Raw genomic sequence first — 14084 nt, forward strand, 5'->3', positions numbered from 1 at the left:
CTGCGCCGTTAGTCAGGTCTTTGTTGTTCACAGCAGGCAACAATGACCAGTACACGTTGTAAACACAGCAGCCTGCTACACCAATCACACCACAGACTGTACCACACCATCCACATCAAGTCTCAATAAAAATGTCCTTTTAACACCTCATCAGGCAAGTTGTAATCAAATTTTTACCAAACCAACAATCAGTTGACACTGATTAAATCAAACCTGAGAACCAGAGTTATGTAAATAAATTTTGTAGCTAAATTCCTCTATTTTATGTATAATTAAGAGAGCGCTACAGCCCTTTTCAGCCAGCTATAAAGACATGAATGGGGTCCTCTGATCAAATATAATTGTCGTTATTTTTAGTCTCCTATTTCATCCTAGTTTATGTTTATGGTTGCACCAGCCTGACATTTGAGAACAGGCTGTTTTACAAAATTGTACAACCTGCGTCCACAGACACGTTTTAATGCACAGATCAATCCATCTGGGTTTATTTGGGGCCACCAACAACATATAATTAAAGCTTTATAGTATCACATCTGGTCATTTCTGAGCCTGCTTTGTGTTCATTGCACATTAGAAAATGGTCTGACTGCTTATTTTTCTAACATGACTGCATAACACACATTCAGTAGACCCTTTCACACCCCTTCAGTATATTTTCTTGCCACTGTTCTTTTAGAGGCTGTTGGCAGGTTGTGATGCACACTGAGGCTTCAGTTTTGCCACAGAAAACATGAGGGAAGCATGTAGAAAGAGAAAATGACATGTGAGCTCAAACAGAACATTTTGTTTCTCAATGTGAAATGGAAATAAATTTACTAAACAAAATTGTTCAGGAAAGTTTGTGCCGACTTCCATGACACAAGTTCATTCCTGCAATTTTGCAAGCAAAATGAACCTAGTGCTTATTTCAATTTTACTTTTGGCTTTGAAGCCTGACTACATTAACCACGTGCTTTAATGTTATGTCACCAACATGTCCTTTTAGTGTGAGATAAATCCATCAGCAGCTTGTGTTATAACTCTTGGTTAGTTTTAATATAGCCATTTATTTACCTTTATCTACCCACATTAAGTGAACTTACCTGGGTGGTTTACTCTCCATTACAGACCACATTACATCAGCATAATCAGCTTCAGTATCACAGAGAGATAATGTGTACTTAACATGTATGAACTGTGAAGGCAACAGTAGTTTTTAGTATTTCATGCGGTCTTTGCTGATGCTCTCAAAACTCACGTGAAACATGGAGGTGTGGGGGTTGGAGTGCATTAAAGATGATGGGCGGAGTAAAAATCCAGGGTGTGGTAATCAAATTGTATTTACATGATGTCATATGCATGAGATGCAGTGACAGAAGAATGAGGGAGTCAGCAGGAGGTGTTCCTCGATTTATTTCAAGCAATAACTGAGGAGGAAGCACAGGCTAAGGCTCATCACGCCAGTCGGCTGAACCAGCATGAAGACCCTGCTTTGGAAAATGCTCTTTATTGTAAACGCCTCGCCGTACCTGACAGGGCAGAAATTTGGTAAACATGTGTACGTGCAAAACAGGTTGAACTGGTATGCTGCTCAACAGTACTGCCAAACCAATTACGCTGATCTTTCCCCTCTAAGTACAAGTTGGGAAGAGAAGCAACTGAGAAAAGCAACCCTGGGAAAAGTTTCTGGTGAGTTCTGGATCGGTCTCTACAAAACAGGCACATACTGGAAATGGTCAGGAGGAGGATATGAAACCAGCATAGTTTGGGATGAGTCCCAACCATCTACATATTATAATCTTTTTGTTCGTGTGTGCTGGGACGGCTGTACCACGGGGACGGGATGGTTTGGTTCCTCACCATTGAGAGAACTGCCCTTTTTCTGCTTCAGCACAACAGTGATGGAGGAGAAGATGGCTTGGGAGGAAGCATTGGAGTACTGTAAAGAGACACACACTACGCTCACAAGTCTGACTTCTGAGACCGAGAACCTTTTGACCCTGAAAGAGATCCAGCAGGGCACCGTCACCGATCGGGTGTGGATCGGGCTGTGCTTCCTGGCTGATCGCTGGGTGTGGGTGGACGGCAGCCCTCTGATATACGAGGCCTGGTCAGTAGGGGATCGGGAGCACCAGTGTCCAGGTCGAAATTACTGTGGAGCTATAAACAAAAACGGAGTGTGGGAGAATCTGGACTGCAAAGAGAAACTCAGTTTCATTTGCGTGTAAATCCCAATTGCATTTGAGCTGTTAAAGCAAAGGTTTCTTTCTCAGTTTTTGTTTCTCTAGTTTTTGTGCTGAGATTTAGAGTCATCCTGTTTTTCTTTCATCCTATGTAGCGCAGAATGACAAACATACAACACGAATGTCTGTCAGCTTTATTTTTCTAAAAACAAATGTAGAAAAAGTGTGAGAATGTTTATTAGAATTTAACTTTGATGTAAAAATTCATTTAGAAACTTTTGCATGTGTAAAAGACTTAAAAATGGATTCTCATAGGTTTGCCAACCGTTTTGGTTTTTAATCTTTAGTGAAGTGGCATTACTTGACGTCATCTTTTAATGTTAGGCTGGTTCAAGAGAAAGGCTTCCTACATGCTGTGCTGCTGTATAAATGTTTCCCACAAACAGACAGAGAAGATCTGTTCCTTCTTAACCATATTCATCAATAACCAGCTGCTGATCCAGTGTGTTCCTCAGTCTGTGGAGGTACTCCAGTTCCACAGTCTTGGCCTGCAGCTGGTGACAGCGTTCATCATTCTACTCTGCAGCATTTCAGTTTAATCCAGGCTTATTTACATGGCAACAATTTTAACAACCTATAGTGGAAAGCCCCAACAATCGAGCGACCCCTTATGAGCAAGTACTTTGTGGCGTTAGACAGAAAAAACTCCCTCTTAGCAGGAAGAAACCTCCAGCCGAACAGGCTCAGGGAGGAGAGGTCATCTGCCATGACTAGTTAGGAGGAGTGAGGGGAGGGGAAAAGAAAAAGCGAGCAGCCCAGAGCTTCCAGCTGCGAGTGCTGATTAGAGCGGCCATCCAGTTCACAGGGGATCTTCAGAGCACAAAAAGGCTTCTGATGCAGTCCAGCTGCAGTGGATTGAAGTGCGCCTGATATCGGAGGAGAGACCTGAGACAACTGATTGATGCTGAGGACCGTTTTCAGCAAGGGATTCAGCAGGAGGCTAGCAGACTGAAGACTGACTGAACTTTCAAAATAAAAGTTTGGAGTGTAGTAGATAATAAATTTGTCTTTGATGGTCTTAGCATGAGAACAGATTGCACAATACATTAGTTATAAATATAATGTTATGGCTTTGGGTGCCAAAATGAATTAAATAAAACAGCAATAAATAATTAAATTAATGTCATTAGTTAATTAAATGTCTCATTAATTTACACTGAATATTAAATATATAAACAAATTCATTTCATTTAAAGTATTAAATACATTTTAAATTTTAATTGATAACACATTTAATTATTTAATGATGCCCTCCATACATTCTGTGGGAAACTGTATATGATAACAAGCAGATGCCTCATCATTGTTCTCACAGGCTAGCCCTAGATAATATCTACTGAATGTGTTACATCATCTAATTCTGTATATTTATCTTGACTGTGTTTAATAGCAACATGCATGTTCTGTCAGTAACGTGGATCACATTGTAGTCGGTATGGTTTAGGAGAGATGTTCTGGATACAAAACTGCGAATAAAATGATCAAACATCAAACTCCTCTTCATTTATAACAACACAAAGTCAAAATCACTTTTGGAAACAACAAAAACAAAAACAGGAGATTTTTATTCAACTTAAAAATCAGACAGGCACAGCATCTGTCTGAGCAAACACGTGCACAGACAGAGTGTCTACTGTAACACTGAATGCAGGACAGTCACAACAATGGAGGTGAGGTGGTGGGAATTATGGCACAGCTCAAGTTAAGACAGCAAACATGGAGGCTTTTAAATGAACTCCTACTTCACTACCTTTTTCCTTTAAACAGCCTGTAGGTCTGAAGAGACGCTCAGCGCCTCACTTTCATTAAACTGGGCTTATCTGCTGACTCACAGGAAGCCATTATTATAAACTCCTCTCACGTAAAACACACAATTACTTCTTGGTGGCAACCATCGCTGTTCTAAGATCGCACCGAGTGGTCTTTCAGTTTGCATTTTATGTACAGACACAAAGACATTATTCTCTATTATACCACCTCTTCTTTTATATTAATAATAAATAACATCTATGCAAACACTACAGGAATTCATTAGTGTGACCCTTTTTTTTGTTAAATCAGCAACTCTGTATTAAGTCACATATTTACAATTCCAGAATGAGGCTGTACAAAGACAAGATCCACGGCTCCATCACCGGTATGGACTCTTTATAAACATGTCAGCGCAATGATTAAGCAATGCTTCACTTGGAAGCTTAATATTCTGGAAATACTGTTTGATCAGAGGAGGTACCCGACTTCAGCAAAACCTGAAATACTTAAATGACTTCAACTTCGCCTGGTAACCTAAATATATATATGTGTACTAAGAAAATAAATTTGTGAAAGTGCTCATTTAAATGCAGGGTGAAGGGCAACCTGCAGCGCCTTTAAAGGTGGAGTTTTCTTTTAAACGCAGAAATCTGTGTTTACATTCAGTGTTTCCTACAAAAATCAAATCCCTCATCATAAAATAAAGTCAAAGTTGCCTTTTTTTTAATTTATATATATATAATGCTACTCCTGTGTGCAGAAAACAAGCAAAACTACCGAGAATTAAAACCACAGTGCTACTGAGAAGCTCCACAGGTTGTCTCAAAATGAAAAATCCTACAAATAATCAAACAATTTATTTATAAAATTCATTTAAAATAAAAACTCCATAAAATCCTGACTTTTTTGTTGGGTTTTTCTCGTGAGATGAAATCACTGCTATTCATTGATTTAGCTACAGATGTGGCTATCATTACGCCGAGTCGAAAACGCACCATAGTTTTATAGAAACGTAGCTAGCAAAGTTTTAAGCAATACAGCAACAAAGGCTTTAACACAGTTATTAGCATTGGCCTCCATTTTCCCATAATGCAGCTGTGTGAGTACTGATTGTCTGAGCCTGAAACAAATAAACTTCTCTGCTTCTTAAAAAAAAAAAAAAAAAAAAAAAAGATCAGTCAGCAAGTGCGAAACATTGCTCAATCTTGTCAGAACAAATATGGCAGAACCTGCAGTGCTTTGCTTCTTCATCGGATGTAAGGGACACCAGCTTATTGAGTGTCTCGTTCGTTTCTACGGTATTTTAAAACATCGTCAAAGGCAACTCTGTTAGCCAGAAGAGCCATTGGCCCCGTTTTCTGATCGCTAGTAGCCATACCTCAGGAACATAAATATTAGGAGGGACGAGTTCACTTCACAGCAGGGAGTGTCACTACAGTCCGAGACGGACATAAGAGTGCTTCAGGTGTAACATCACAGTCCCGAACAGTTTCACACACACACACACACACAGAGCACTCCTACTCATGTGTTTCAGGCATTTATCCACCTGCTTCCTTTGCTTATTATCTTGTTACTGCTGGCTCACTGACCCTGTAAGCTCCTCAGCTCCATTTACTTCTTAGATGATAATAATAATAATAATAATAATAATAATAATAATAATAATAATAATAATAATAATACAGAAGTATCCTCTTATAGCTCTTTCCCTTCTCTTGCAGCTAAAAACTTTTGCTCTTCAGGATTTGAGGCCCATTCGAGCCATCAGCTGTTCATACACAGTCCAAGCCATGGCAGCCATGAGAGTGCGTCGAAGAGACCTGGGCACAGCTCCACGAAAAAACCCAGCCATGCCGTGCTCCTGAAGAAAAGGCCAGAGCAGCAATCCTCAGTTAGATGTTATATAATAGTGAAAGTGTTGCTTCTTACTGAAAAACACAACAAAAACGTGAGTACACACCATGTAGATGCGGCGAACTGCACCCGCTGTGCTACAGTGGGAGGGTCTGACTTGAATGTGAGTCTTCACTACATCTGCAGGCTGCGTTACTACTGATGCCATGACACCCGCAATCACCCCACAGCTGAAGTTCACCAGCGGGGCGTAGGGCGCCGAGGTCACCTCTGAGAGAAGAGAACCCGAGGATGTCAGATGATTTAAATAAAAACAATCAGTCAAACCACAGAAAGAGAAAAATACGTGGAAAACATTAAACATCACAGTTTCACAAAGAGCTGCGATGATTCATTGAGTAACTCGATTATAAAGCATATTCGACACAAATTTCTTGCTGCGATGTTTTAATGTTAAAACTCTGTAGCGCTCAGTTGTCTCCGTGTAAGCGCGAGCATTTCACCCACATTTTTATTGGCATGTAAATACAGTGAGAGGGTTTTTGACAGATGTTGTTTTTGGGTAAAATACTAAAAATATTGCAGTTTCTAAAAATGTTACACCATGAAGCAGTGGATTGTTAAAGACCTGTGCTTTTCTCTTTTGAATATTTATTATGGCTCATTAATAAGACAAAAGTATTTATCAGTATTTAAAGTGTGAAAGGGTATTTTGAGAACGGCTGCCTTATCCCATTACTCTATTAATCGATACTCAATTAATTAAATGTTTGATAGCGACAGCCCTAATGTACATCACCAATTCACTTGGCCACACCCCTAACAGTAGCTTGCAATTACAAGGCAAGAACCCATTTTTAGACAGTAATTACAAGTTACTATTAGGAGAAATGGGATGCTCTGTAACACAGGCCTCCCATCATCTTAATAATACTGTTTAATTACAGAGTAAGAAGGGGAAACAGGATATTCTATATTAAAGCCTTCACTCCTAATAGTAACTTGCAATTACCATGTAAGAACCCCTTTTGCACATTGCAATTAAAAGCCCTCACATCCCCTCAATGATACTGTGCACCTACAACCAGAGACAGAAGTAAGGTTACACAATAATAAAACATGAACCTCTAATATTACTAGATAATTAGAATTTACAAAAGGAAAACAACCTTCTTTCTTACAATATACTCACAGTATAATTATTGTTACTCAGTTTTTTTCTCTCTACCTACATTTTAAGCATTTGTCATAAACCATTTAATTTGTTTACATGGTAAAAGTTGGGAAACTACATCAGAGTCGTATTATGAAGCGCTACCAAGACATCAGCGCTCACAGTGAGGGTTTTCCACAACATGTTGCTTCATATGTTTTACATCAAGTGCTTTTAGCACAAAAAAGGTGTGAAATGGAAAGAAATTGTGAAAATGGGAATGCATCAAGTTCAGGATTTTTGCTTATAATTAAATAAAAGTTCTCTTATTCACAAGGGGCCGTCACAGCGGGCATCTCCGCATATCTTGACTGGGTAGATTTTTACCCTTTGTGGTTGTGTCAGAAAGACACAACCACAAAGGGATTTGTGTCTGCTCCCAAGACTGAATCCAGGATCTTTCGTGTGTTATGTGAATGCAGAAACTGCTACACGATGGAGGGACTTGTCAAAGAAAATAAAGGACTTTCTCTAATGGTTCATATAAGCTGGGCTACCTTCTGTGGTGGACGTGAATAAATGTGATTGTGATTGTGCAGCATACAGCTGCTTGCAGAATTTTTAGCCACCCAATTTACTTCTTCAGTCATTCATTATCAGTCTGTGCGCAGCTTTACTGATTTTGCTCACAGAACGAACTGTACAAGCACTAAATCCACCCGATTGATTTTCTGCACAAGCGTTAAAACACTAATGCAAATTTCTGCATTATGTTCCTGGCAAAACATAACTCTTCACATTTTTCTTAACCTTCATTTTGATCTGCTGACTGAGTGTGACTCTCACCTTGAGGCAGCGCTCTCTTGGCCTGGCTGTAAAACATGACGTAGATGCCGGAGAAAGGAGCGTCGCGGAGCAGCGTGGCAGTCAGCCCAGAAAACAGAGCCCTGATTCCCTCCGTCTCATACATACTCCTCAGAGCACCGGGCACACTCACATAACTGTAAAAGCCACTCTGAAAAACACAGAAAAATTGAAATGAAATGTCTTTAATCATGCGGTTGATTGAGTGACAATAGATGTAAATGACTGCTTTTGTATCCACACTACGTGTCTCCACAGAAAAGAGGGTCATAATAAAATAGAGCAAAAACCTCTGACTAAAAGCAGTTCCACAACAACTTTATTTTAAAAACAGATGTGAGAAGATTAGTAGACATTTCATCTCTGACCATCTGGCGTCAGAGTCTGTTAGCTGGTAGATACCTCGAAGCGCGTCTTGATGACTGTGAATGGTAACATGCAGACTCCGGCCACAGCTCTGGCACCCGCTCCGAGCAGAACTGCCTCGCCAGCGTTGGGAGCTCGGTCCAGGAAGAAGTGCTGCTTCAGGGAGTAGAAGGTGCTGAAGTAGATACCCACCCCAGGGATGCAGCGCACAAATGACTGCAGAGGGAGAACAGTTTTTGTTGTCTTGGTTAAAAACAAAGGCAGAATTTACATGGGTTTCTTAGAGGGGAGCATGCGCTATGAGTTTGAGTGTTGGTGGGAGAATAAAATTTCAATTCAGTTTATTTATATAGCGTCAAAATACAACAACAGTCGCCCAAAAGTTCTATTTATTGTAAGGTAAAGACCGTACAATAATCAAAAGAAAACCCCAAGAATCAGAAGACTCCTTATGAGCAACCACTTGGTGACAGTGGGAAGGAAAAACTCCCTTTTAAAAGGAAGAAACCTCTGGTAGAACCAGGCTCAGGGGAAGGGCAGCCATCTGCGTACAAACGTGCAACAAACAGGATTTGTTGTAAATAATGAAAACGGTGCATTCAGTTGCTCACCGGTGAAACACCTTTCCACAGACTGAAGAACTTCTCTGTCCTAATAACATTGATGAAAACGCTAAACATTCCCACCTTGGGTGCGCTGCAAGACAAAATTTTGAAATCAATACAAACAAATTAAATTGTGCAAACAAAAAAAAACATTACACACTACTGTGCAAAAAAACTTAAGCCTCCTCTAATTTATATTTTGCTTCCAAGGAGCCAGGCTTTCTGAAGGTCTTCCAAAGTTTTTTTATTTGGAAATTGGCTGCTTTTCCACCAATTTTCAGTCCAGTCCTTGTACCCGACCACTTTCAGGAACTTATTTATTTTTTGGTTTGTTAAGCCACTTAACACTGACCTATGAGTCATTAGAGCATAAAATAAGACACGTAACTCAAAGGATGAACCAGTGTTGTGTCTACAAACAAACAACTTAACAAAAATTTAATTCTAAATTGTATCTTTAGGCACGGCGGTTAGCACTGTTGTCTCACAGCAAGTAGGTCATGAGTTCGACTCCATCTTTCTGTGTGGAGTTTGCATGGGTCCTCTTCCTCCCACAGTCCTAAGAACTGTAGTTAGTGGGGCTAGATTCATTGGTGATTCTAAATTGCCCCCAAGCATGAACGTGAGTGCAAATGGTTGTCTGTCTCTCTGTGTTAGCAGATTGGCGACTTTTCCTGGGTGTACCCCGCCTCTTGCCTCTAACTGGTATAGGCTCCGGCCCATACCAGATAAGGATAAGCTAAGTGGATGGATGGATCTTTAGGGACTTTTTTAAGAGCAGCCTGTCATAAAAACACATCATTTGTTCCCATTTTCTTTACTTAAATCTAGAGACCACAGTTTGACAGGCATGAAACACTATTTTTGCACCAAGAAGGCGATTGCCAAAGAGCTATTAGCAGAAAATTCAACATGTTCAGCATGATGTGTTCTTAGGAAAATGGATTGGCCTCCCCAGAGCCCAGACCTCAGCAGTGACCTCAACCTTAACAGAGAACAGAACAAAGGGCAGCCAACATCCAAAGGAGAGCCTTGAACGTCCTTGAAGAAGCCTGGAGAACTATCCCTGAAGACTACTGAAAGAAATGACAAGAAAATTTGCCCAGCAGAGTTCAGACTGTCTTGACGGATTAAAGCAGCTACACCAAATATTGTACAGTTCTAATGACTTGAAAGTCAAACTATTTCCATACACTGCTCCACTAGTTTTCAATTTTCAAAGCAAAACATAAATAAATGAGGGGTGGCCTAAGACTTTTGCACAGTACTGTAAACACTCAAAGACATGCTGACAATAAATGGTTACAGCTGTGGTGAATCACTATTGTGAAATCAATTACCACAGAAATGATCCTTCTGGAGCTCTGTGCTAAAGAAAGGCCTCCACATGTGAAATAAATAAAACTCCACTTTTAAATGTTTACATTTGCTGTTCTCAGTGGCTGTAATTGCAACCCAGCAGCCTGACAGCATAATTACCTCCTGCTGGTGTGACTAATTGCCCCATATGGGTCATACCAAGAGATTGAGGCTGGCACTGCCAGAAGATTTTGTCCTCTTATGCTTTTTATGTGTATGTGAGTGGGTTAAAGTCAGAAAAAGAGAGGGGGAGAGAAAAAAGGATAAAATCAGAGGCATGGTGATGTACACGTGTCTGATGTACATGCAGGTGAAATGTTCTCACTGTGTATCTGTGTGAATGTGTGCACACACCCGGGCTTGGCATTGTTCTGCAGGGTCTGCAGTCGTGTCTTCACCAGATCCAAAGGCTGGAAGAGGAGTGTAGAGCAGGTGCCACTGAGGGAGCCACACATAAAGGCTTTGAGAGCTGGGTGAGCCTGAGGACAACGACAGACATAAAGAAGGACGATGGAGACCGACAGAGAGACGAGGAAAAGGAAGGATGGGAGAAAACCAACGAGAGGACAAGCGAGGAAGTGACATGAGAAAGAAATGGCGGACCAGAAAAGAGGAGAGAGACAGAAAACAGACAAGAAGGGAGATAAAGCAGAAAGAAATGTAAAGGATTAGTCACAGCGTAAAGAGGATAACGAGAAAAATATGCCGTTCAGCATCTTCTTCGCCACTGGTCACCTCTTGCTGAACGGCAGAGAAATCCGTAGATATTCATTCTCAAACAACTATGCATAAAAACAGCTTGACAAAGCAAAGAAAATATCATCATAAATATACATGAATTGGACTTAGGATTAAAATCTAAATATGTTTGTGTGACATTTCCACTGCAATAAAACACCCTGTAGCACAGAGCAGAGGCCAGGTTCCTACACAGTGGAGATGATGGAGATGTGTAGAGACAGTTCACTCACTCACTCACAGACACACACACACTGTCTGTTGCATAGAATTAAAGTGAGACTGAACATTATCAGTGGGTACATGCCTTGTAGACAAAAAGGCAGGCAGAATGTGACACGCAGACAGGGGCTAAATTTAGCTACACCTGAAGGTAAACTGTTAAACAGAAATTATATCAATTGGCAAAAATAAATAAATATTCCAACAACAATAACAAACCACAAATAATCATAATCAGCCTTCTATACGTTGCCTTTACACACACACACACACACACACGAGACACTTTAAATCACACGTTGAGCACAAAGATGCTGTCCTACCTTCCCCGGGATGCCCGGGGCTCGGCTCTGAGAATCCTGTTTTTCCTGCATTTTGCCCACTTTCACCTCCCTCTATCTGTGATGCTGCTCTTACAAATAACATATTATAAAATAAACCTCCATCTCTTACAAACCTTCCCCTCGCTCACTCGCTCTCGCCAACCTACAATGGCTTTTCTCCTGCTTCCCGTCCTCCCTCCCCCATTTCAGCAGCCAAAGCAGAAGCTTAATCTAGCCCACGTTTTTCTACGGGCTTCTATCTTTATCTTTCAAACACACACACACACACACTCGCGCGTCTGTATTTGGCGCTCGCCCCTCTGTATAGCTCAGTGCTAGAATGCTTTTTTTTTTCAAATAGCATGAGTCATGGAGCAGTTCACGTGGACTTTACATTCAGGTCAATCATAAGGATGCTAGTTTTAGTTTTAACAGGAGAAAATATGAAGCTATACACTGAGTCACTTTATTAAGAATAGCTGTTCAACTACTCGTTAATGCAAATATCTAATCTAATTAATGTAAACATGGCCAAGACGACCTGCTGAAGTTCAAACAGAGCATCAGGATAGGGAAGAAATTTAATGTAAGTGACTTTCAACATGACACTGCTGTTGGTGCCAAACAGGCTGGTCTGAGGATTTCAGAAAACGCTGATCTTCTGGGATTTTTCCTACACAGTCATCTCCAGGGTTTATAGAGAATGGTCCAAAACAAAGGAAAACAAATCCAGTGTGTGACAGCAAAAATGCCTTCCTGGTGTCAGAGGTCAGAGAAGAACGAACACACTGCTTTGAGCTTTAACTAAAGCAACAGTAACTCAGATAACTACTCGTTACAACGCAAGTATGCAGAAGAGCATCTCTGACCAAACAACAGGTCAAACCTTGACGCAGATGGGCTAGAGCAGCAGAAGATCACAATGTAGCCAGTCCATAGATAAGGAAATAGGAAAATGAGGCTATAATTCACATGGGCGTCGATTTGCACCAATACTGGACAATACACGATTGAAGAAATTCAATTCAATCTTATTCTAAGAGTTTTAAGGTGCTTTACATTGTAAGGTAAAGACCCTACAATAATACTTTGAAAATAGACAAAACCCCAACAATCAAGTCGAGACCCTATGAGCAAGCGGATGAGTCTGGTTGGATGAGTCTCAATTTCTGCTGTCAGATTTGGACAGTAGGGTTAAAAATTGGTGTAAACCACATGATAGCATGCTCTTTTTGGTGTAATGTGTGTTATATTTTGTGTGTGTGACGACTTTGGGCCTCATAGTACCAACATAATAGAGCATTGTTTAAATGTTACTGCCTATCTGAGTATTGTTGCTAAAACAATTCATCACTTTAGGATTACAGTGTACAAGCCTGTACCTAATGAAGTCGCCTGTGGGTCTATACTGTCATACAAGGTGTGCATTTCCCTAGAAATACTGAGAGCTACAATTGAAATGGCATTTCTATAAGTAAGCGACAGACATCACTCATGTTTCCCTGCGCTAAAAATCCCAACTGTTATACGAGGGAAACGTGTCGCATCAGGTAATTGACCATTTGTCTGCACGCTGTCAATGACAAACATGGCAGCACTCACCGCTGCCAACTCCATCTTTGAGCTGGATGCTGAGCCGGACGGGTCCAGTTTCTCCTGTGCTGCCGCCGCCGTTTTGAAACCGGTTAGGTTAGGCCACAGTGGATTCAAACTGGAGAAATCAGATGGCAGCCATGAGTCACATTTCAAAACATTGAGGTTGCCGGTGTAGCGGCTAATTTAGCTGGCTAGCTAGCTGTCACCAGTGTGGTAAGGTGAAGTTAGGACATCGGCCAACATTCACAAGCCAGCTGTTCTTAAGTCATATAACTGCCTTAAAGCGACCAAAGATGTGAGCTCCAACAGGCAGATTAGTTTCAGATATTCAGAAAAAGTCATTCAAACACATCTAGCGACTAGCTAGCCTGGTAACGTAGCATGCTAGCTCCTCTTACCTGATGTTGTAGTGTTTCAGGGATCGCTGGAGGTGACAGCCACCGCTGTTAGCTGAAGAAAGTCCATATTTTATATTTACTGCGATAGTCTGAAAACATTTCCTTTAACCCAGCGTTACCTTTAACACGTTAACGCCGCCTGACAGGGCTAGCTCAACGACGTTAGTGTTAGCTAGCCAACTTCGTGAGTTGTGCGAAATAAAATGTAACGCTAACACGTCTGAGTGTGAGTTCCAAATAAACCGGGTGTGTCTTCAGTCAGACCACGATCACTAAACACGGGAGTGGTGAAACGCGAATCATCACATGTACCTGCTGCGGCTGTTAGTGAGCGGCCGGTAAAGTTCACCTGCAGGGCAAAGCCGACACACACACCCAGGGTATGTGTGTGCGTGTATTGTCAAACATGTTATGTATCGAGGTCAGTGTGACAGATATCCATCTTTTTTTTTCTTATTGAGCTCCTTTGACTTTTTCTACATAATTGAGTTTATCTGCTTACAGTGATTTATCATTTATTTATCTATTTCTGTCACAGTCACTTTTATTTGGCTATAATTGTATTTCGGCCGTTTTGCTATAGCAGAACGTATCCTTTACGTATGAAAACAGTTTGCCGATTTTAAACT

General features: G+C 40.9%; 2 protein-coding genes across 3 annotated transcripts; one reads left to right on the forward strand and one right to left on the reverse strand.

Moving 5' to 3' along the window:
* Positions 1-1344: 1344 nt before the first annotated feature.
* LOC106633452 (macrophage mannose receptor 1-like) lies at positions 1345-3643 on the forward strand. The gene has a single exon (XM_014337497.2). The coding sequence runs from the start codon at positions 1458-1460 to the stop codon at positions 2205-2207; it is 750 nt and encodes a 249-aa protein (XP_014192983.1). The 5' UTR covers positions 1345-1457; the 3' UTR covers positions 2208-3643.
* A 1479-nt stretch (positions 3644-5122) lies between these two features.
* LOC102301859 (mitochondrial glycine transporter B) lies at positions 5123-13859 on the reverse strand. 2 transcript variants are annotated; one of them, XM_014337507.2, is made up of 8 exons: positions 13456-13859; positions 13064-13172; positions 10533-10657; positions 8826-8910; positions 8251-8430; positions 7831-7999; positions 5938-6101; positions 5123-5838 (listed from the first exon to the last, which is right to left on the reverse strand). In XM_014337507.2, exons 2-8 carry the CDS (start codon positions 13076-13078, stop codon positions 5716-5718), a joined length of 861 nt encoding a protein of 286 aa, XP_014192993.1. In that variant the 5' UTR covers positions 13079-13172; positions 13456-13859; the 3' UTR covers positions 5123-5715. The 2 variants fall into 2 exon arrangements, with proteins under 2 accessions (XP_014192993.1, XP_005934530.1); XM_005934468.3 differs by lacking the exons at positions 13064-13172; positions 13456-13859 and adding an exon at positions 11462-13048.
* Positions 13860-14084: the final 225 nt, after the last annotated feature.

The sequence above is a fragment of the Haplochromis burtoni genome, unplaced genomic scaffold, assembly GCF_018398535.1.
Source record: "Haplochromis burtoni strain Fernald_Lab_line unplaced genomic scaffold, NCSU_Asbu1 Contig_181, whole genome shotgun sequence".
NCBI classification, from domain to species: domain Eukaryota; kingdom Metazoa; phylum Chordata; class Actinopteri; order Cichliformes; family Cichlidae; genus Haplochromis; species Haplochromis burtoni.